This window comes from Eulemur rufifrons, chromosome 27 (assembly GCF_041146395.1).
Source record: "Eulemur rufifrons isolate Redbay chromosome 27, OSU_ERuf_1, whole genome shotgun sequence".
Lineage (NCBI taxonomy): Eukaryota > Metazoa > Chordata > Mammalia > Primates > Lemuridae > Eulemur > Eulemur rufifrons.
The window spans coordinates 21,590,570-21,612,290 of NC_091009.1; the positions used below are offsets into that span (position 1 = coordinate 21,590,570).

At 34.8% G+C, this 21,721-nt stretch overlaps 1 protein-coding gene across 1 annotated transcript in view; it reads right to left on the minus strand.

Moving 5' to 3' along the window:
* The window catches only part of KCNK2 (potassium two pore domain channel subfamily K member 2), a 157,107-nt gene extending 135,636 nt beyond the window's left edge, over positions 1 to 21,471 (minus strand). The window contains exon 1 of the mRNA XM_069459342.1: positions 21,059 to 21,471. Coding sequence (XP_069315443.1) covers positions 21,059 to 21,092 — 34 coding nt within the window. The 5' untranslated portion in view covers positions 21,093 to 21,471. The remainder of the gene's footprint in view (positions 1 to 21,058) is intronic.
* Between the last annotated feature and the right edge of the window lie 250 nt (positions 21,472 to 21,721).

Sequence of the window (21,721 nt, forward strand, 5' to 3'; positions counted from 1 at the left end):
AACAGACACTTCACAAAAGAAGAGACAGAATGACCTACAAGCAAATGAAAAAGTACTTAACTTTTTAATGTCATTAGTCAGTAGGAAAATGCAAATTAAAACGAGAATGGGGTACCATTTCACAAACACTAGATTGGCTTGACGTACAGAAACTGACCACACAAAATGTTGACGTTCATGTGAAGCAATCAGAACTTTTAAACATTCTGGTTATTCTGTTAACAAATAAAACCCCTTCAGAAAACTTGCAGTTACTTATAAAGTTACATGTGCACTTACCATAGGACCCCACAATTCCATTCCTAATATTTTATTAAGAGAAATCAATAAATAGGGGCACAAAAAGACTTGTAGAAAAATATTTATAGTAACTCTATTCATGCTAGTAAAAGAAGTAACAACTGGATATCCCCATGCAAAAAGTGAGTCTAGACACAGACCTTTCACATTTCATAAAAATAAACCCCAAATAAATCACAGACCTAAATGTAAAACACAAAACTATAAGACTCCTAAAAGATAACAGGAGAACATTTAGATGACCTTGGGTTTGGTGTTGGTTTTTTAGATATATACCAAAGGCACGATCCATGATAGAAAGAATTAATACGATAAACTTCACTAAAGATAAAAATTTCTGCTCTGCAAAAGACACTGTCAAGAGAGGAAAAGACAAGTCACAAACAGGGAGAAAATATTTGCAAAAACATAGCTGATAAAGGACTGTGTTCCAAAATACACAAAGAACTCTTTAAACAGTAAGAAAACAGACAACCCAATTAAAAAATAGGCCAAAGACCTTAACAGGCACCTCATCAAAGAAAATATGCAGACAGCAAATAAGCATATGAAAAGATGTTTTACATCTTAAGTCATCATTGTTAAAACAACAATGAAATACCACCTCTTAGAATGGCCAAAACCCAGAGCACTGAAAACACCAAATGCTGACAAGTACCTGGAATAACAAGAACTCTCATTCATTCATAGTAGGAATGCAAAAGGTATAGCCACTTGGGAAGACAGTTTGGCAGTTTCCAACAAAACTAAACATACTCTTACCATACGATCCAGTAACTGTGTTCCTTGTTATTATCCAAAGGAGTAAAAACCATGTCCACACAAAAACCTGCACACAGATATTTACAGAGGCTTTATTCATAATTGCCAAAACTTGGCAACCAAGGTGTCCTTCATTAAGTAGATGGATAAACTATCTATCTAGATAATGGAATATTATTCTGCACTGAGAAGAAATGATCTATCAAGCCATGAAAAGACATGGGTGAAACTTAAGTTCATATTACTATGTGTTCATATTACTATGTGAAAGAAACCAATATGAATAGACTACCTACTATGATTCCAACTATATCCCATCTCAAAAAGCAAAACTATGGAGACATTAAATAAAAACAGTGGTTACCAGGGTTGGGAGAGTGAGGGCTGAATAGGTGGATCAGAGAGGATTTTTAGGACAGTGAAACTTCTCTGTGTGCTTCTATAATGGTGGATTTTGTTCAAAGTCATAGAAAGTACAGCGCCAAAAGTAAACCCTAATGTAAACCATAAACTCTGGGTGATAATGATGTATCAAAGCAGGTTCATCAATTTTAACAAACTCTGGTGGGAAGAGGGGAAGATCTTGCTGTGCAGAGGCATTGGTATATGGGAAATCTCTGTACTGCCTGGTCAATTTTGCTGTGAACCTAAAACTGCTCTAAAAATATAAATCTATTTTTAAAAATGAATGAATTTCAAAAAACATTATTCTAAATGAAATAGAGATGACACTTAAATGAATTATTAAGTTATTCAATTTATATGAAGTTCTATAACAGCAAGACTTGCCTATGTCTATGATGATAGAAATCAGAACAATGACTGCCTAGGTGTGGGAAGGGATTTCCTAGACAGGGACAGGGTGAACTTTTCGAGGTGATGGGAATGTTCTATTTCTTAATAGGGATGTGAGTCATATGGTAAATGCATTCGTGAAGATTGCACACTTAAGATTTGTGCATTTCACTGAATGTAATATACCACAATTTTTTAAATGCAAAAACCTGTGGGAAACAGTAAAAATTTTACTTAGAGGAATATCCACAGTTTTTAAGTGTCTCTGTATTAAAGAGGAAGAACTAAAAGTAATTTAGGTTAGAATACTGAGTAAGAATTAGAATAACATTGACAAAATGAACCAAGGTAAAGTAGGAAGAGGGAATTAAAAAAGATGATGCTGAGATTAAACGTATAGACTTTCGTGAAGAAATAAAATTAAGACAGAATTCCAAACGCTACTTTCAAAGACCATTAAATTAGATAAATCTCTGTTACTCCTATTGAAGAAAAAAAGAGAAAAATTAAAAATATTACTTTTCTTAGGAATGAGAAATGAGACAAGCACGTATGCAGAAGGGATTGAAACAATTACAAGGATATACTACAAATGAATCTATGACAATTAATTTGAAATGCTAGTGAAAAGGGGTCACATATAGCAAAACACAAAGTTATTAATATAAATCAGAGAAGAGAGGGGGGCCTTTATTGGCCAATTTCAATAGAAATGAATGGAAGGCAAGTAAGAGCCATCAGATATTTGCAGAGCTGAGGTCTATCAAAGCTTTAAAAAATATAATTTATATGAGCTATACCACAGAAAATATGAAAAGTTTCCTAATTTTATATTAATCTCACATAAATTAAATATCAAAACATTATCAAAATAGATTAACTTACTAAGTAAAATAAATACAAATATTCTATAATAAATAAAATATGAACAAACAGAATCTAGTTGTATAGGAACTGAAAACCCCACCTGGCCAAATAGGTTTATTTGAGGTGTAAAGAAAAGGTTCAAATTAGCAAATCTGCATAATTTTGTATTTCAGAAAATTGAGGAAAAACACCTCAACTTAATAAATGTTGAAATGACCTTTGATAATATTTAATAGCTAATTTCAATATAATCCTTTAGGTAAGGTAAGAAAAAGTAATCCTGGAAATATTTTTTTCCTACGTTTTGACTATACCATTTTTTTCCTTGTTTAATTTTTTTTAAATTTCAAAGTATATGGTAGTACAAGTGTTTTCAATTACACAGATTGCTTTTGTAAGGCTTGAGTCAGGGGTAAAAGTGTGCCCATCACCCAGATAGTGTTCATTGTACCTGTCAGGTAGGTTTTCACCCATCACCTCCTCCCCACTGCTTGATTTCCTTTGAGATTTACTTCCCTCTGTGCACATGTGTGCTCATCAGTTATTTCCAGTTTAATAGTGAGTACACGTGGTGCTTGGTTTTCCATTCTTTAGATACTTCACTTAGGAGAATGGGCTCCGGTTCCATCCAAATTGTTGCAAAAGGCATTAAGTCATCCTTCTTCATGGCCGAGTAGTATTCCATGGTATACATGTACCACATTTTGTTAATCCACTCATGAATTGATAAGCATTTGGGTTGATTCTACATCTTTGCAATTGTGAATTGTTCTTCAATAAACATCTGAGTGCAGGTGTCATTTTGACAAAAATGACTTCTTTTCCTTTGGGTAAATACCCAGTAGTGGGATTGTTGGATCAAATGCTAGGTCAACTTTTAGTTCTTTGAGGAATTTCCATACTGTTTTCCATAGAAGTTGTACTAATTTTCAGCGAAACACCAAGGCCACATTTCACAGATCTAGAAAAAAATAATTCTACACTTTGTGTGGAACCAGAAAAGAGCCTGAATAGCCAAAGCAATCTTAAGCAAAAGGAAAAAAATCAGGAGGTATCACATTACCAGACTCCAAGCTATACTACAAGGCTATAGCAACCAAAACAGCATGTTATTGGCACAAAAATAGAGACATAGCCCAATGGAACAGAACAGAAAACCCAGATATAAAACCATCCACATACAGCCAACTGATCTTTGACAAAGCAGACAACAATATACACTGGGGAAATGAATTCCTATTTATAAGTGGTGCCGGGAGAATTGGATAGCCACATGTAGAAGAATGAAACAGGAGCCATCTCTCTCACCACTCACAAAAATTAATTCAAGATGGATAAAGGACTTAAATGTAAGGCATGAAACCATAAGAATTCTAGAAGAAAATGTAAGACATAAACAAAGATATAAACAAAAGCTTCTCAAAAGAAGATACACAAATGGCCAATAAATGTGAAAAAATGCTCAATGTCACTAATCATCAGGAAAATACAAATCAAAACCACCATGAGATATCACCTTACCCCAGTCAGAAGGGCTTTTATTAAAAAGTCCAAAAACAATAGACGTTAGTGTGGATGTAGAGAGAAAGGAACACATTTATACTATTGGTAGGACTGCAAAATATTATAGTATCATGACCATAACCAAGAGTCAAAAGTGTTCTCAATGTCAAAATAATAGAAAGAATCCAATAGAACTCAAGAATCAAGCAGAGATCTTGTTATCACTATATTTATTCAACATTAGTTTAGAAAGTCTAGTAAAAACAGTGAGATAAAGAAATAGTTGGTAGAAATATTGGAAATTAAGAGAGAAAACTATCTCTATTTTTCTGATGATATGGTTGCATACTTAAAAATCCAATACTTAAAAAGAGAAAAACTATTAGCATTGACAAGAAAATTTGATGGAATGACTGTGTACAAGGTAAGCAGACTAAAATCAATAGATTTTCCCTTCTTAAGTAACATTCACTTAGATAAAGGAAGAGAAGGAAAAATTCCCTTTAAAATAACAATATAAACTAAACTGAGTAAGAAAGACACATAGAACCTATGAAATCTATAAATCTTATGGGAGGAAATAAAATGAAATCTGAAAAAATAGAATCATATACCTTATTTACAGCTGGAAAAAGTTAATACAAAAAATTAATCTTCCTGAGATAAAAATATATGTGTATATTCATTTACATATACATACACAAAAGCTAAAACACTCGCACAAATGCATAATGCCATTCTCCATTAAACCCTGAGATTGTTATATCTTATTTCAATTTGAATTGTATAAAATCTTAAAAGTCATATAAGATGAAAATGCCCATGAATAACCTAAAACAAAAAGTAAGGGGATAGTTACTTGATCAGGTATCAGAATATCCCATAAAGCTACTGAAATCAAAACAATATACAGATGTCATAAGTATGGAAAAGTAAATCAGCAGAACAGAGAGAGAGAGAGATTCCAGAAAGACACAGTGTATACAAGAGAATTCAAAATTTATCCAACGGGTAATTCAATTTGAGGGAGAAAAAAAGATGATCCATTTAACAAAATTTCTCCCCAAACTGAGTATACATCCTGAAAAAGTTAAAGTAAAAACCCTAACTCATGTCATATACAAAATCATCAGATGGGTGAAAGTGTTAAATATAAGTGTAATATTACTATTTTTAGGATTTCTGAGGAAGATCTAGACAGATGCTAATAAAAATAAAACTGTTGTGTGACAGAAAATACTATCAATAAAGACAGTAAACAAATTGTAGGTTTAGGAAACTTGCTTGCAGTGCAGATGACAGATAAGTGTTTAAAAGTTACAATTATATGAAGAGAGCTTTGAAAATTAACAAGAAACAAATAACAACCTAATAGAAAAATCAGCAACAGATATAACCAGGTAGGTCACATGTGAACAAATCCAAATGGCCAACAAATATGTGTAAATGTTTTTTTTTAAATTCACAAACAGGGAAATGGAAACTGGAATAGCAATAAACTACCATTTTAACCCTATCAGATTGGGAAAAATTTAAAATTGTGATAACACTATCAGTAGGGATATGTGGAAAAAGAATTTTATACATTGCTGTTGGAAATATAAATTAGTACAGCCTGTTTAGAAAGCAATCTGGCAACATTTATTAAAATTTTAAAAATATGTAAACCTTTTGACGCAGCAATCCCTTCTCTCGCCTAGGTATGTAGCCCATAGAAACACAAACTACCAGTAAGTAAGGATATGTGAATGCAGATGTTTATTGCAGCAGTCTTTGTAGTGGCAAAAAATCTGTACACAAAGGAATAAATCATGGTAATCTGCAGAAAACAATATTATTCAGCCACACCTGCTGACCTGAAGCGATTTCCAAAGTTACTACAGTGTGAGAAAAGAAATGAGATGCAAAAAAAAAAAAATTGTGTATAATATGGTTTCACTTCTGTAGCTCAGTGACAAAAACATACCTACATATAAGTGTATATATATATATGCACATAAATATATTATACATATATGTATGATGTGAGATATGGTTAGGTAATTATTGGGAACAGTGCAGAAGAAGACATGTAAGACTACACTAGTTAAAGAGGTTTGCAATTATTAATGTTTATATTACCTAAAGTGATTGGGATGGGAAAGGCAGATACAGGAAAGAGAAGACAGGGAGTAAGGAAAAAATGAGGAAACAAAAAAAGGAAAGAAAAGAAAGAATTATTATCATCTCATATAAAAGTTTGTGTGTGTATGCATATCTTCTGATGTATAATTACATTTATTGAGTGTGCTTTTCTAAATACTTTATATGTACTAACTTATTTAACCTTCACCAAGGCCCATAAGGTTCAAACTATTACTATCCTCATTTAACCAATGAGAAAACCAAGAGGTTAAATAAGTCACTTTCCCAAAGTCAAGGCTTGCATTTGAACCCTGGCAGTGTGACCCTAAAACCTGGGTCCTTAACCACTGGATATATTGGCTCTTAACCAATTTATGTCCAGGACATAGTATTAAGCTAAACTCACAAATTTCAATGTAATGTGTGTAACGTGATTTTATTTCAGTTAAAAAAAAAAAAAAAACTCCTGGAGAGATAATGTTTGAGCAAGAGGAAAGATGTCGAAGCTCACTCTGTAGGCTATTAGATTTGGTTAGCTCTGGTGAGTGGAGGTGGATATAAAGACAATGGCGGGCAATTGGTTTTATTTTTCTATACCGCTGAAACATGTTTCTTAAGCATCCAGATAGTCCCTTACAAAGTGTATAAAAATTAATGAATCTCTGGGTTTTTTGTTTTGTTTTGTTTTTCTCAGTTAGGGCTCTTTGATATTTAAGCAACATTTGTTCAGTGGGAATTTCAGGCATGAAAAGCTTTATGAAGGAGATGGCATTTAGTACACGGGTAAGATTTTGAGAAGTCAGAGGAATAACAGGAGAAAAAGCTTGAGACAGAAAATTGCAAGACTTCTTTAAGCATATTGCCTCAAGAACCTGGGCTAGAGCAGGTGTTTTTATATGAAAGCAATGTTAGAAACTTGGGACATTGCATAGGTTTATACAGCCTTGAGTGCTACAATTAGAAATGTATTATTCACTGTGCAAGTGGACTAGGCTTTTGCAACACTGAGCCTTTTAAAATTTTTGCCTTACACTATGAGAAGCTGACGTGGATGTAACATCGACACCTGACATGTTCCTAGCCTTGTCTCTAGCCTGGAAGTCCTTGACCAAATATTGGCCCCATGCAGAGATTGTTACGGTCCATGAGACTCTTGTCACCTCTGTTCTACAGAAGCCTGTGAACATCTAGTGGTTCCAGTGGATCCACAGGGTGCCAGGGCAGAGCTGTGCCTGGCAGAAGCACTAGTCCCACTGAGGTCCCTCTACCTGCCTGAGGATGCTTATGTCACCTGTACATTGCCAGAAGCAAAACAAATACCCCATCCACAAAGGGGCCATGTTTCCATTCTCCTGCCCACTTCTTGGCCGCAACTTTACTTCTGCATCCAGCTGGATTTTCCTGGCAATGGTTAGAAAAATCCTCAGAGTGAGGCATGCAGATTTGGCCCTTTTCCTCTTTTGTGTCCTAATGACAAGAACGTCAAAGGCAGCACGGTACAGTGCAGGGGGACAAAGAAAAGCAAATAAAACAGAGCATAATGTAAGATTTAGGGTGGGGATATCTCTGATAAAAGCTGCATCTAAATCACCATAGCTTTGTCCAAATTTTCTCACCTGCAAAATGAAGTGCTTTGAAAACAAAAAAAATTTTTATAATTTACAGTTGTTCTGCATCAATCCCATTGTTGATGAAAATAGATATCAAAACAAATTTAGGAACTTAGTGCTTATTAAGACATTCACTGGTTGATGGACTTTAGCTATAATAGTCTTAGAAGCCAAATCTGTTTATAATGTATCCAGGCTCACTAACTAGGGCACTCAACTACTGTTTACGGTTGCTGTGGAGTCAGTTACTGTAAAATACTCTCATCTCTTTCCGTTCTCTAAATGCATCAATGTAACTCAATTCAAACTATAAAATAATGTTGAAGTGACATACTTATAGCCGGGGGACAGATTTTTAAAAGGTGATTCATTAAAGAGTCACTGAACTGGCACATTCAGAGATGCACAGCTAGATTACGTAGTAGGGTTCTCTTTGTCAAGAGAACACAGGAAGATGTCTTTGTAGTGGAGGGCTGGCTGGAGCCCAAAGAGCCCATATATTTCCAAGAATAAGTTTCCTTTTCTATAACCATATAGGAAAAAAAGAATACAAGAACAACTATCAAAAAAAAAAAAAAAGAAATTAGCCTTAGAGAAAGTTCCTAAAATGCAAGAAGGGATTTTTAGAAAGGATATACACAGCTGTTTTACAGTGGCAATAGCTCCATTAAAACGGAAGGCTCACATTTTAGGGCCACCTCCTTCAGTTTCAAAATCTGTAGGCTAATGGGATCCATGGCTTACCCATAGCTTATACTGTCATGTTTAGGTATTGTATAACCGAGCTGTTTCTCTTTTCATTTCTAGTAATTTTTTTTACTCATGTGACTCCATCCCTACTGATAAAGCCACTTACAGATTCACAACCTCCAGGAAGGGAAGAAGAAGAAAGAAGTAAATCACTGCCTTTTGAGTTTCAAAAGCCAAAGTCCTTTCACTAAAGTAAACATTAAAGTTGAAGAAATAGCGCTGTGTGAAATCTAGCGTTTTTTGCTTTTCTTTTCCATTTTAGAAAAGATATTATCCGGGCTGGAAAATAAGAGGAAAATCAGGGAAAAGAGATTAGATGCTCCTAAATCTCTGGGAAGGGCCCTGTACCTTCTCTCAACCCTAGGCCAAGTCTGGCAGGGAGAAGATTGCACACTCCCAGACAGGTCCGGGAATTTGAGGAGAGCCTAGGACCTGGAACTCACTTCAGCATATCTCATTAAGGGAATGCATTTCCTAAAACTATCCTATGCCCTGCTCTGCGTGGTAGCATCTGAATAGCAATGGCTGCATCAGATGTCCAGCCAAAAGGGAGCTGAGACAGCGTTAAGAAATCTCCTGTGGACCCAGAGTGGCCCAAGAGGACAGCCACGCATTTCTCTTGTCTCATGAGAAGGGCTTAGAAATTGTAGAGCAGACTTGAAGAGACCCGATGCATAGGGCAAGGAAGGCACAGTCACAACTTGTGAGGACTCACCGACCAGATACGTCACAGCACGTGCAACCAAGGCAGATGTCAAAATGTTCACACCAAGGCCTTGGACCTCTGAAAACGCCAGAATCTAGGAGAAAACCTGGGATATGGGAGATCCTGAATGGACCTGGAAAAGACCTTGAAACAATGGAGGAAGTTCCAAACTGACTGTATTAGTCAGGGTTCTCCTGAGACACAGGACTAATAGGATAGATACATAGATACGTAGATACGTAGATAGATAGATAGAGGTATGTATTATGAGAATTGGCTTATATGTTATAGAAACCAAGAAGTCCCATGATATGTCATCTGCAAGCTGGAGAATTAAGGAAACTGGTGGTGTAATTCAGTCTGAGTCAAAAGGCCAGAGAACCAGGGAAGCCTATGTGTAAGTGTCAGTCTGAGGCTGAAGGCCCAAGAAACTGGGGGCTCCTGGTGTGAGTCCCGCAGTCCAAACGTCTAAGACTCTGGAGTTCTAATATTCAAGGGGAGGAGAAGATGGCTGTCCCAGCTCCAGAAGAGAGAACAAATTCATCTTTCCTTTTTCTTTTTTTCTATCCAGGCCCTCAACGCATAGGACAGTGCCTGCCCACTTTGGAAGAGGGTGGATCTTTCTTATTCAGCCCACTGATTCAAATGGCAGCTTCTTCTGGAAACATCCTCACAGACATACCCAGAAGTAATTCTTCACTAGCTATCTGGATATTCCTTAATCCAGTCAAGTTGAAACCTAAATTTCATCATCACATTGACGAAGATTAAATTTCTACCAGGTGAAATGGAGAACTTGAAATAAAACTTAAGTTCACTTATAGAAAAATCAAATCATAGTTCTTAAACATTTGAATTTAAGCTGAGAATTGTAAGCAGTTCACGTGACTACTTCAAGCATAATTTTTCACTGGCCAAACATATATAAAAATTACTGTGAAGTTAAAAAAATATTTTTATGCCCAATATCCAGTTATCATCCATCAATGAAAATACACTCTGATTTTTTTAAAATTTACATCATTTAAAATTATTGAAATGATTAAGTCTTCCTATCACTACTGAAATGTGTTTGATTATACTAGAAGATTATAGTTAGGCAGACCAGGAGACTTATAAAATGAAATTAAAATGTGATATTCTATGTATGACATATTAATTGAAGATTCTTTAATCTCAGTAACATAAGAAATTGGTGAAAGAAGTTGAAGTAGACATAAACAAATGGAAAGACAGCACATGTTCATGGATCAGAATTAATATCATTAAAATAATCATACAACCTAAAGTAATTTAAAGATATAATACAATCTCTATCAAAATATCAATGTAATTTTTCACATAATTAGAAAAAACATTTCTAAAATTCATATAGAAACAAAAAAGAGCCCAAATAGCCAAAGAAATCCTGAACAAAAAGAACAAAGGTGGAGGTATCACACTACTTGACTTCAGAATACATTGTAAGGCTATAGTACCCCAAACAGCATGGTACTGGTATAAAAACAGAAACGTAGACTAATAGAACAGAATAGAGAATCCCGAAATAAATCCACATACTTACAGCTAACTTATTTTGGATAAAGACACCAAGAAGATACACTGGGGAAAGAACACCCTCTTCAATGAATGGTGCATTGTCTCTTCACTCTGCTGATTATTTCCTTTGCTGTGCAGAAGTTTTGTAGTCTGATGTAATCCCATTTGTCTGTTTTTGCTTTTGTCACCTGTACTTTTGAATTCATATGCAAAAAATCATTGCCCAGACCAGTGCCATGGAGTTTTCCCCCTATGTTTTCTTCCAGGAGTTTTACAGTTTTGGGTCTAATTGCTTCAGTCTTTAATCTATTTTTGAGTTGATTTTTGTAAATGGTGTGAGATGAGAATCTAATTTCATCCTTCTTCATAGGAATCTTCAGTTTTCCCAACATCATTTATTAAACAGATTGGTCTTTCCCCCATTGTGTGTTCTTGGAATCTTTGTTAAAAATCAGTTGACCATAAATCAATAGATCTATTTCTGGGTTCTCTATTCTGTTCCAATGGTCTATGTGTCTGTTTTTATAGCTGGTAGCCTGCTGTTTTTATTACTATAATGTTGTTGTAGATTTTTAAACCAGGGACTGCGATGCCTCCAGTTGTGCTCTTTTTGCTCCAGATTGCTTATGTGTTTTTATTGCATCTTCCACATCTCTTACCTCTTTTATATTTTTCACTGCTTTGTCTCCCTGTGCTCTATGCTCTGAATAATTTCTTTAGAGCTGGTTTCCAATTCTTTTTCTCCTCAGTGTTTAATCTGTTTATTTTGTGTTTCAGTGATTATATATTTTTATTGCTAGTTGTCTAATTTGTTGTTTGTTGTTTTTACTGACTCTCAGTCATGTGGCTTGTTGCCTTGGGTATTTGGTAAATTTTGATTGCACACTCATATTTGGTTTCACTTGATCATGATAACCTAGACTGGGAATGCTTTTCTCCAGAAAGAGTCTAGGTGAGTTGCTGATCTGAAATGACTTTAGCTTCCCTCCAAGGATTTCACTTTATGGAAAAATTTTTATTTGAAAGGGAGACCCAGCTCATGATCCCCGCACTGGTATTGGTATTTGCCTCCAAGGCAACTTTCATTTTTACCTTTGTTCAGTATTATGGTTTCATTGTGGTTTCAACTCATAGTTGTTTGCTGCGGTTTTTATTTTTTATTTATTTATTTATTTTTGCTCCCTGAATCTCACCTAGCTTTTACTGATCCCTCAATACATTAAATATCTTTGTTGTAACTTATTCAGCTCTAACCCAACAAAGGTAAATCTCTAAGAGCTGCAAATTAAAAGAGAACCAAAGGTGGTAAGAAAGAATTGAAGGTCCATGGACAAAATGGTGCTGGGAGCACAGATTTCAGTCACTGAGATTTTTAACAGAGAAGAGAAAATTTCCACCTGCTAACCATGGGGTCATCCAGAAATGAACTATCCATCTCAGGTTATGAATGGATGCAGGGTTACCTGCCAAAGATTCCAGAGCCTGTATAGTTTATGTGTAAACTTCAATTTTAGGTAGCTCAGGAATCTCAAGCTAAAAAGCTGATAGAAAAATGATTTAGAACCAGTGAATTCAAAAGGATATGATGTAAGACAACCAGAAATTACACCATAAAGAGTCGACTGCAGGCCAGTGCATACAAAGGGCAGCAGCAGGAAATTATACCTGGCAAAATGAATAATTTGAGTATGTAACATGAAGGAGACCAATATAGAAAAGACATTCCAGAGACAAAGGCCCCCCAAAAAAGAGAATTCATGTTGGAGACACTGGAGATAACTGAGAAGTTGGAAAGAAACTGTAAACTAGATAAATTTAAAATGTCCAATGTGAAGTTTAGTGACTTATGTAAAGTCATCCAACTCTCAAGTTCAAATCAAGCAGTCTAACAGCAGAGTTCTTTCACTTTCCTAACAAATATCACGTGCTATCTTGACTTCTCACATTGTGCCTGAGTGGAAGAAGTTGAAATCTATAATTCTAGTCTATCTTGCTCTACTTTCAGAGTTTAGAATTCTCTCCCTTTAGTTGATGCTCTTATAGTTGAAATCAAAATAACATCAAAGCAACTTACAACTGTAACATCCACAGGATAGGGAGAAAAATATGGGTTTCCACCAACAATGGAAAATTCATCTTTCTGTGGAACTAACCTATTACACAGTTCAGGATGGATGTGGAAATACCAAATGAACAGTGTTATCAGTTTATGGAAAAATTACCAGATGGACTCCTCATATAAGCAAAACTTGATGACAGGGAGTTGAGAATGAGCAGTGTTCCTGGATGGATGTAGTTTCCTAACTCACATCGTAGTTGGATTAGCATGCTCAATAATCAATTTTTTTAGACAAGTTCATTAAATTTTATCAATTATATATTTTACTTGTTTTTACTTATTATACACTCTCTAGATTACCACCCTTTAGATAGAACAGTATTGTTCCATAGTTCATCATTAATTGCTCTCTGTTAATTTAAATATAACATATATTACCATGAGTACATTCTGAGTGTCTTAAAAGAAGAATCTTTGACATTTTATGAGGCTGGCATTACCCTGACACTAAGCAACAGAAAGGCAGTAAAAAAAAAAAAAAAAAGCTACAGACTAATACTTCTCATGTACATATATGTAAAAGTCCTCAACAAAATATTAGAAAATTTAATCTACCAATATACAAAAAAGACAAATGACTCACAGTTAAATGGGTTAATCCTAGAAATGCAAGGCTAGTTCAACATTCAAAATTTAGTGAATAGTATGCACCATATTAACAGAGCATAGGAGAAAACCCACATGATCATATCAATACATGCAGAAAAGGCATTTGAAAAAATTGAAATTTCTCCATAATAAAAACTCCCAGCTACCTAAGAATAGAAGGGGATTTCCTTAAATTAATGAAGAATATCTATTTAAAAAAACTGTAGCTAAAATATTTAATAATGAAGGCTAAATATTTTCCCACTAAGATCAGGAACAACACGGAGATATTTGCTATCACCATATCTATTCAACATAGTACTGAAACCCTAACCAGTGCAATAAGGCAAGTAAAAAAAATAAAAGGCATACAGATTGGAAACAAAGAAATAAAATAGTCCCTATTCATAGACATCACGATCTATATAGAAAACCTAAATAATTTCCAAAATAAGTGCCTAAAGCCAAGAAATGGGCTTAGCACAAATTTGCAAGACACATGTCAAAACACAGAAATCAATTCAGCATATATTTATGTAGTAGCAATAAAAACTGGAAACAGATATTTTTTTGAAGTATCATTTACAACAGCTCCAAAAAATGAAATATCTACGTATGAATCTAAATGTGTGGAATCTGTATGATGTAAACCACAAAACATTGATGAGAAAAATCAAGCAGCTAAATAAGTGGATTAGACAACTCAATATGGTTAAGATGCTATTTCTTTCCAAATTGATCTATAGATTTGACACTTATCCCAATCAAAATCCCAGCAGGATCTCTGTAGATACTGTCAAGCTGATTCTAAAACTTATGTGGAAAAGTAAATGACCTAAGATACAATTTTGAAAAAGAAGAACAAATTTAGAGAACGTATGTTACTTGATTTCATTACTTACTTCAAAGCTGTACTAGTCAAGACAATATGGTCATAGTGAAAGTCTACACACATAAGTTAACAGGACAAAATGAGTCCAGAAATAGAACTACTGAAACATGATCAACCAATTTTTAATACAAGTGCAAGGGCAATTTTATGGAGAAAGGATAATCTTTTCAACAAATGGTGCTGAAACAATTGGATATTCATATGCAAAAAAAAATACATGACTTGACCCATACCTCATGTCTTACACAAAAGTTAATTTGAAGTGGATCATGGACCTACATGTAAAACATAAAATTAGAAACATTCTGAAAAAAGAAAACACAAAAGAAAATTTTCGTGAAATTGAATAGGGAAAAAATTCTTAGATATGACCCCAAGAGCACGATGCATAAGAGAAAAAAATTGATCAATTGTACTTCATCAAAACTAAAAGCTTTTTTTCTCTATAAAAGATGGTTAAGAGAATGGAAAGACAACCTATAGAAAATATCTGGTAATCACAAATCCAATAAAGAACTTAAATCTTCAATTTAAAAAGAACTCTCAAAACCAACAATAAGAAAACAAATATTCCATAAAAAAATAGACAAAAGATTTGAACAGACATGTTACCAAAGAAGATAATCAGATTGCAAATAAATATATGAAAAGATGCTTAACATCTTAAAATTGCAATGAGATTTCGTTACACACTTACTAGAATGGGTAAGAAAAAAACAAAAACAAATAAACAATCAAACATCGGAAATACCAAGCACTGGCAAAAATTTGAAGTACCTAGAACACTTATATTGCTGGTGGAAATCCAAAATGATAAAGCCACTCTGGAAAACAGTTGGGTAGTTTCTTACAAAGTAAGTGTACATTTACCATATCATCTACAATCCACTTCCAGGTATTTATTTAACTTAGAAAAATGAAAACTTTCATTTACACAAAAACCTAGGTTTACAGTACATTATGTTTAAAGCAACATCATGCAGAGTCATCAGAAACTGGAAATAGTCTGAATATTCTTCATTGGTAAATGAATCAACAAATTCTGGTATGATAAAATACTTCTCAGCAATGAAAAGAGACCAAACCATTGACATGTGATAATAAGGACAAATTGTAAGTGCATTCTGCTAAGTAAAAGAAAGCAGACTCAAAGGATTGCAAACTGTATGATTTCATTTCTATGACATTCTGGAAAAGGCAAAAATTATGGAGACAGAAAACAATTAAGTCATCTCAGGAGTTTGGGATGGGGGAGGTTTTGACCACACAGGGGCAGCACAGGGGAATATTTTTCGGGGTGAAGGAGCTGTTCTATATATTGATTGCGCTGGTGGTTACAAGACTCTCTACATCAAAAGTCACAGAACTATGGACATGAAAATTAGTGAATTTCACTTGCTGTGGATTTAAAATATATACACAAAACAAAAATCTGAGTCCTGTGAGAGGACAATCTCACCCTGAAGGAGTGACAATCCTGTACTTTGCTTAAAAATAAAACAACCCTTAAAAACATGAAGGAAAAGAAGTGATGACTGTGGCAGGCCTATACTACGTAGAACCCTAGATAGAAAGTCAAGGTATCAAAAGTTACTGGTTGCTTTTTACATTTTACTGTTCAATTCACCTTGACCCCTTCCCTTAGGTTTCAAAAGAATAAAAGCAGCCTAATGGAAACAAAACACTTTGGTGTCATGCTATTTAACGACCTGTAATCACACCTCTATTATTTCTGTGGCACTTGGTCTAACCTTAGATTCTGTTTCTTTCACAAAAGGAAGAAAAATAATAAGGATAATAGAGTCTGAGCTCTGCACATACAGCGCAAGGTCTTCGTTAAGATTCATTTCATGAAACTCAAAACACATCTGAGCCCTCTGTTCCATGATTTCTTCTTTAAGCCTACAGTTTCATGAAATGCCACCAATCAAAAGCATTGTACAGAACGTGTAATGTTAAGCTTTTAAAAGAAAAGAAAATTAGAAACTGAACTAAAGGGATATTGCATACACAAAGCTACTGATATGAAAAATGCAACCTATTTGTCTTCTAAATCATCTGGTTGTTAACTTGTGGGAGGTAGCTGGACTCTACTGCTTTGTAGTTTTCTGTTTTTCTCTTGCACCTGGCTAAAACCTTCAGTCCTACCAAGGAAGACATCTGATTACTAGACTAAAACCAACAGATAAAACTATGCCCTGAGCCTTAAAAATCTATGCTTATAAGAGGTAGTTGATGGCCTTTGAGGAGCTATAGAGCAGGGTTTTAGCTCCTATTGACACTGTTAATTTGAGACACACACACATAAACACACAAAATAGAGTTGTCCAAGTCCATGTCATCTCAGCAGTCAGGGAAGGTAGGCAAGAGCACATTTGTGGCATTGACTCTTTTGTAAAACAAAAAGTCTTAATGAATAAATATGAACACCTTCACTCTCTTGAAGTGGTTGGGATATACTGGTGGTAGAGAAGACAGAGAATTCCACACACTCAGGTTTTCCTGCACACCTGCCTGGGGTTGAACCCAGTTAACTATATCTTTGTTGTGCCAGCTTGGTTGGGCTTCTGTGGATGACACAACACGAAGTAAGTGTTAATTAAGGCTGAAGTTTAATATCCCTATTAAAGCATGAGAGAAGCAGATGAATCATGTATTTCTGGATAAAAATCAGAGATGGTCATAAAATCATTAAACAAATTATACTAGATGCAAAGTCTCATTACTTCATATCCAACTTTCTCATTAGACAATGCTGCTTAATTTCTGTGTTTATTATACACATTATGCAACAAATGAAGTGAATGTAGCTTCCCTCTCTATTTCCCTCTCTACTTCAAACATATGTGGACATGTTTCAAAAAGAAAATGGCAGTATGTAAATGCAAGATAATATTTTCTCTAATAGCTACTACTGACACTCCTCCAAATACATAGTGATTTTCCAGATAGCAAATCTAACAGCTAGACTGTTTTTTCATATCTGCGATGTGTAAACATTGCTTAAGCCAGTTTAAGCAGTAGTCTGAAAATGGTGGATCTACCTACCCAAGTGCTTTGCACATGTGCTCGGAACAAATGGGCACAATAAACAAAATCATGAAAATACACCACCCACATAAAATTTTGATTTTTGCAGGTACCATAGAAAGATACCATAGGAAACACCTGAAAGGTGAACATTTTTAGCCCTTAAACTTTCAAAAAGTCCTTTCTGGTGATAATGACTGTCCGCTACAGTGAATTTTTTGAAATAATTAAAAGTTATATACAAAAGATTAAAGGGGAAATAAATTAGTGATCAATCTAGTTTTTCCACTGTCTTAATCATCAAGGACTATAGAATGGTCAATCAAATTGATTTAGATCATCTAACACATCTAAAACAAACAAACAAAAAACTCTCCATTTACTTTCAATTCACGCATTCTGATTACCTTATTCTTTTACTGTACTTGTAGCTTTGCTTTACAGTGTTCTTATATTAGGAGCCCATTAGGTGGAGAACACACATTGCTATTGAATTGCATCTTTGGATAGTATTTAGCACAATTGAGGAATTTAGGTTACATTAAACAGCTAAAGGCCAGGTGTGATGGTTCACGCCTATAATCCCAGCACTTTGGAAGGCCGAGGTGGGAAGATCACTTGAGGCCAGGAGTTTAAGACCAGCCTGGACAACATAGTAAGACCTCATCTCTAAAAAAAATTTAAAAATTAGCCAGGTGTGGTGATACAGCTGTAGTCCCAGCTACTCAGGAGGCTGAGGCAGGAGGATCACTTAAGCCCAGGAGTTCGAGGCTGCAGTGAGCTATGACCAGACCACTGCACTCCAGCCTGGGTGACAGAGCAAGACTCCATCTCTAAAACAATAAATAATAATAATCTGAAAAAAAAAGCTAGAATTACTAGGATCTCAAAGTTAGGAAGGTCTCTAAAGCCTGTGTTCTTTAATCATTTTATCACACACTTACTACATACCAGGCTGTTGACACAAATTATCTCATTTCATCTTCACAAAAAGTCAAAGAAAGAAGAATTACTAACCCCATTTAATATATGTAGGACCACAGGCTTAGCAGTTAGGTAACTTGCCTAAGGTCACACGGTTTACAAGTGGGGGACATGGAATTCCAACACTCATTTGACTGACTCAAAATCCTTGCCTTTTCCTCCTTGCTGAGCCTCCTCCACTACGACATACCACACTAGCAGCGAGTTCCTTCCTTCTGGTACAACAAATCTTTGGATGGCTCTGGCTATAGAACTTTTGATGTCAAACACCTAAGTTTTAAACTAATGCTAAAAAATTATAGCATGCCATGTAAATTTAAATTATCACTTGTCATCAATAAATACATCCTAATCCTGCCTGGGTGGGGCGTATCTAAATCTACAGTCTTTTTGAAGATAATCCTCAAAATTGTAATCATTCTACCATACATTATTACTTGGCTTTCATAGTAATCAAATGGCTTTCTTTCCCTTAAAAAAAAAAAAAAAAAAAAAAAAGACTTAGGACTTCTGTAATGTTGCATCATTTCTTGTTTGAGGTCCCAGAATTTTGCATAATAAACCCAGATGATTTTAGCCTGAAAAAGTGTTCATGTAGATGATATCAACCCACCTTCCAATTCTTAAAAGAACTTCTAAGCCATTCCAATAGAATGTCTTCTTTTAATTAGATTTACATTCTGATGGATTTGTGTAGATTAATTTACCTATAAATACACTGAATTGTTAATTGGATAATTTAAGCTAATCTATTGTTATATACATAATTTAATCATATTCAAATGTTAAGCTTATATCCAATGTTATATATGGTTATCCAAAAGAATTTTACCTTAATGATCATTGTTGCTTAGTTGCAGTTTATGATAGTTTCTACCCGCTCCCCCCAACCCAAAAAATCTCACCACTTTTAATCAGATGCAAAAAAAAATCACATTTTCAGCATTCTTGTTTCCTACTTGTGGTAGCAAAAGTACATGTGTTCAGTTTAGCAAGTGTCCATACTAAGTGATCTAGAAAAACATGGGAGTACTAGAACACTGTTCTCTGGCATCATGTAAGATGCAGATGACATCTAGAATGACTTTACCCTACCTCTCCAATTCTCTCCCACTCAATTCCTTTCCCCACATCTTTTGTCCCTCTTGTCACTCCAGAAACACTCAATTGGACACCAAGAATGTCTTTATCTCTCACCTCTAAGTTTATTTTCATGCCCCTTACACCTGAAAAATTATCTCCCTTCCATGGGACTTGGCCAGTATACTGGCCGATCCATCGAGCCTCAGCAAAAGGGCTCCAAAAGTGCTAATTCCAAGGCCCAGTGCCACAAACCAGCACCTGGACATTACACACTAATCTGAAATGTGCTAACTAATTATTAATATTTTACATGTTAAATTGCTCCCAAAACTTAGTGACGCCTTTTCAAGTACAGCACATAGAACAAAGTCTTTTGTATTTCAAAAGAAAAACAACCAAATTAGCAATTAATTAGAAGTTTTATATTTAACTTATAAATATTTATTTATAAATATTAATATTTATAAATAAATATTTATATTTATTTTAAATAAATTCCTTATTGAAAAAAGCAATACAGTGTAACCCCATTAGTATATATTTCCTCTTAAACAGAATTCAATCACATTCATGAATAAATTCATAAGATAAAATCCTAATAGGAAATAATTGCTGTACAATCAGGATATGCATTACCCAACGCTAGCATTGATTCAGTATTCAAAAATATTTATCAAGTATATACTATAGTCCAGGCATTGGAGATGGACTTTACTATATTTAGTATTTACATAGGATTATGCTTTTGATGAGTTTTATTCACCTTTCTAAGATCATAACAATATTCCTCTGAGGTGAGAAGTCTTATCTAGACATATCTAAATAATTCCAAACAAAACTACTTGCCAAATAAACTATGGAAATGTAAAAAGAACGTAGGTGTTAGTTCCCAAGATTTAGTTTAAACTTAGACTTTTCCCTCCCCTTTTCCAAGATTCTAAGCCATCTCTTCCCTACTATACAAATAAGATTCACTCAAGAAATAGCTAATATTCTCTCTAAGTAAATTACAAATAATATGTGTGGATCTATATGTGAGCAAATTGATTACAAGATTGAAACCAGAATAAACTTAAATTATCAGAATCCAAATACAATGGAATTTACAGATACATATGTTGATCAATTTTGCATTGCCAAAAGTAATACATCACACAATAAAATCCTGATATAACATGCCTATTGTATAAAACATGCCCCTATTAACTTGCAATTTATTTCAGTGTTGCAAGTTCATCAAAAAAATTCCAGTAACTAGCCCTCTGTTGGAACCACCCAATGAGTTTAATTATAGTCTTGTCTATAATGAAGACTCCCTACATCAAATACTTGCTTGGAAATCTACTCAGCATACTCCAGAAATTTTGAAAACAAATAAGATACTTGATTATTGCAAAGATACTTACAGTAGAAGTTCCTTTTTGCTCGTGGGTTCATCATTTGGTGATGTTTTCATCAGGAGTCATCATGCTTTTGATCTTTAAAGCCGTTCTTCCTCCAAGGTTTCTTGTCCGTAACTTCCAAAACAGAGTCACTTGTACTAACAAGCCATCGTCCCATACTGTTTCCTTTTTTGTGTGAATGTTACCCTGTAGATTGATTTCCTGTCCAAAAACACTCAAAATGAACAAACGCTGCTGTATGCAAGTGAAATGTGCTACTCAAATCCTCTGTTTTTGCAGTTTGTTTCAGGAAGAAATTCCCTGATTAAAATGAGGAACTCTATCCCAGTTGTTCCAGAGAACTTCAAAGACAGAAGTTTCTTCCTTATGAATGAACATATCAAAGTTGCCAGCGTCATTTATTCTCACTAGTTTGTGGCTCAAGTACTATTTACACACAAAGCATCCATGTCCTGTGAGCAGTCTAAAGACCCTCCCAACTGCCACAGTAACAAAACCCTAACTATATTTTCAAATCAGGCTTACTATGCTTTGAAGTACATAATGTTTTCCATTCCTGAAAGGACAAAGAGATCTGCGTTGTCAAAGTTTATTTTTAAGCTCATGTGCTTGCTAAGCGCAGTGGCAAACCGGCGTGCTTTTCCGTGCCTGTAGTACCATTGCTGG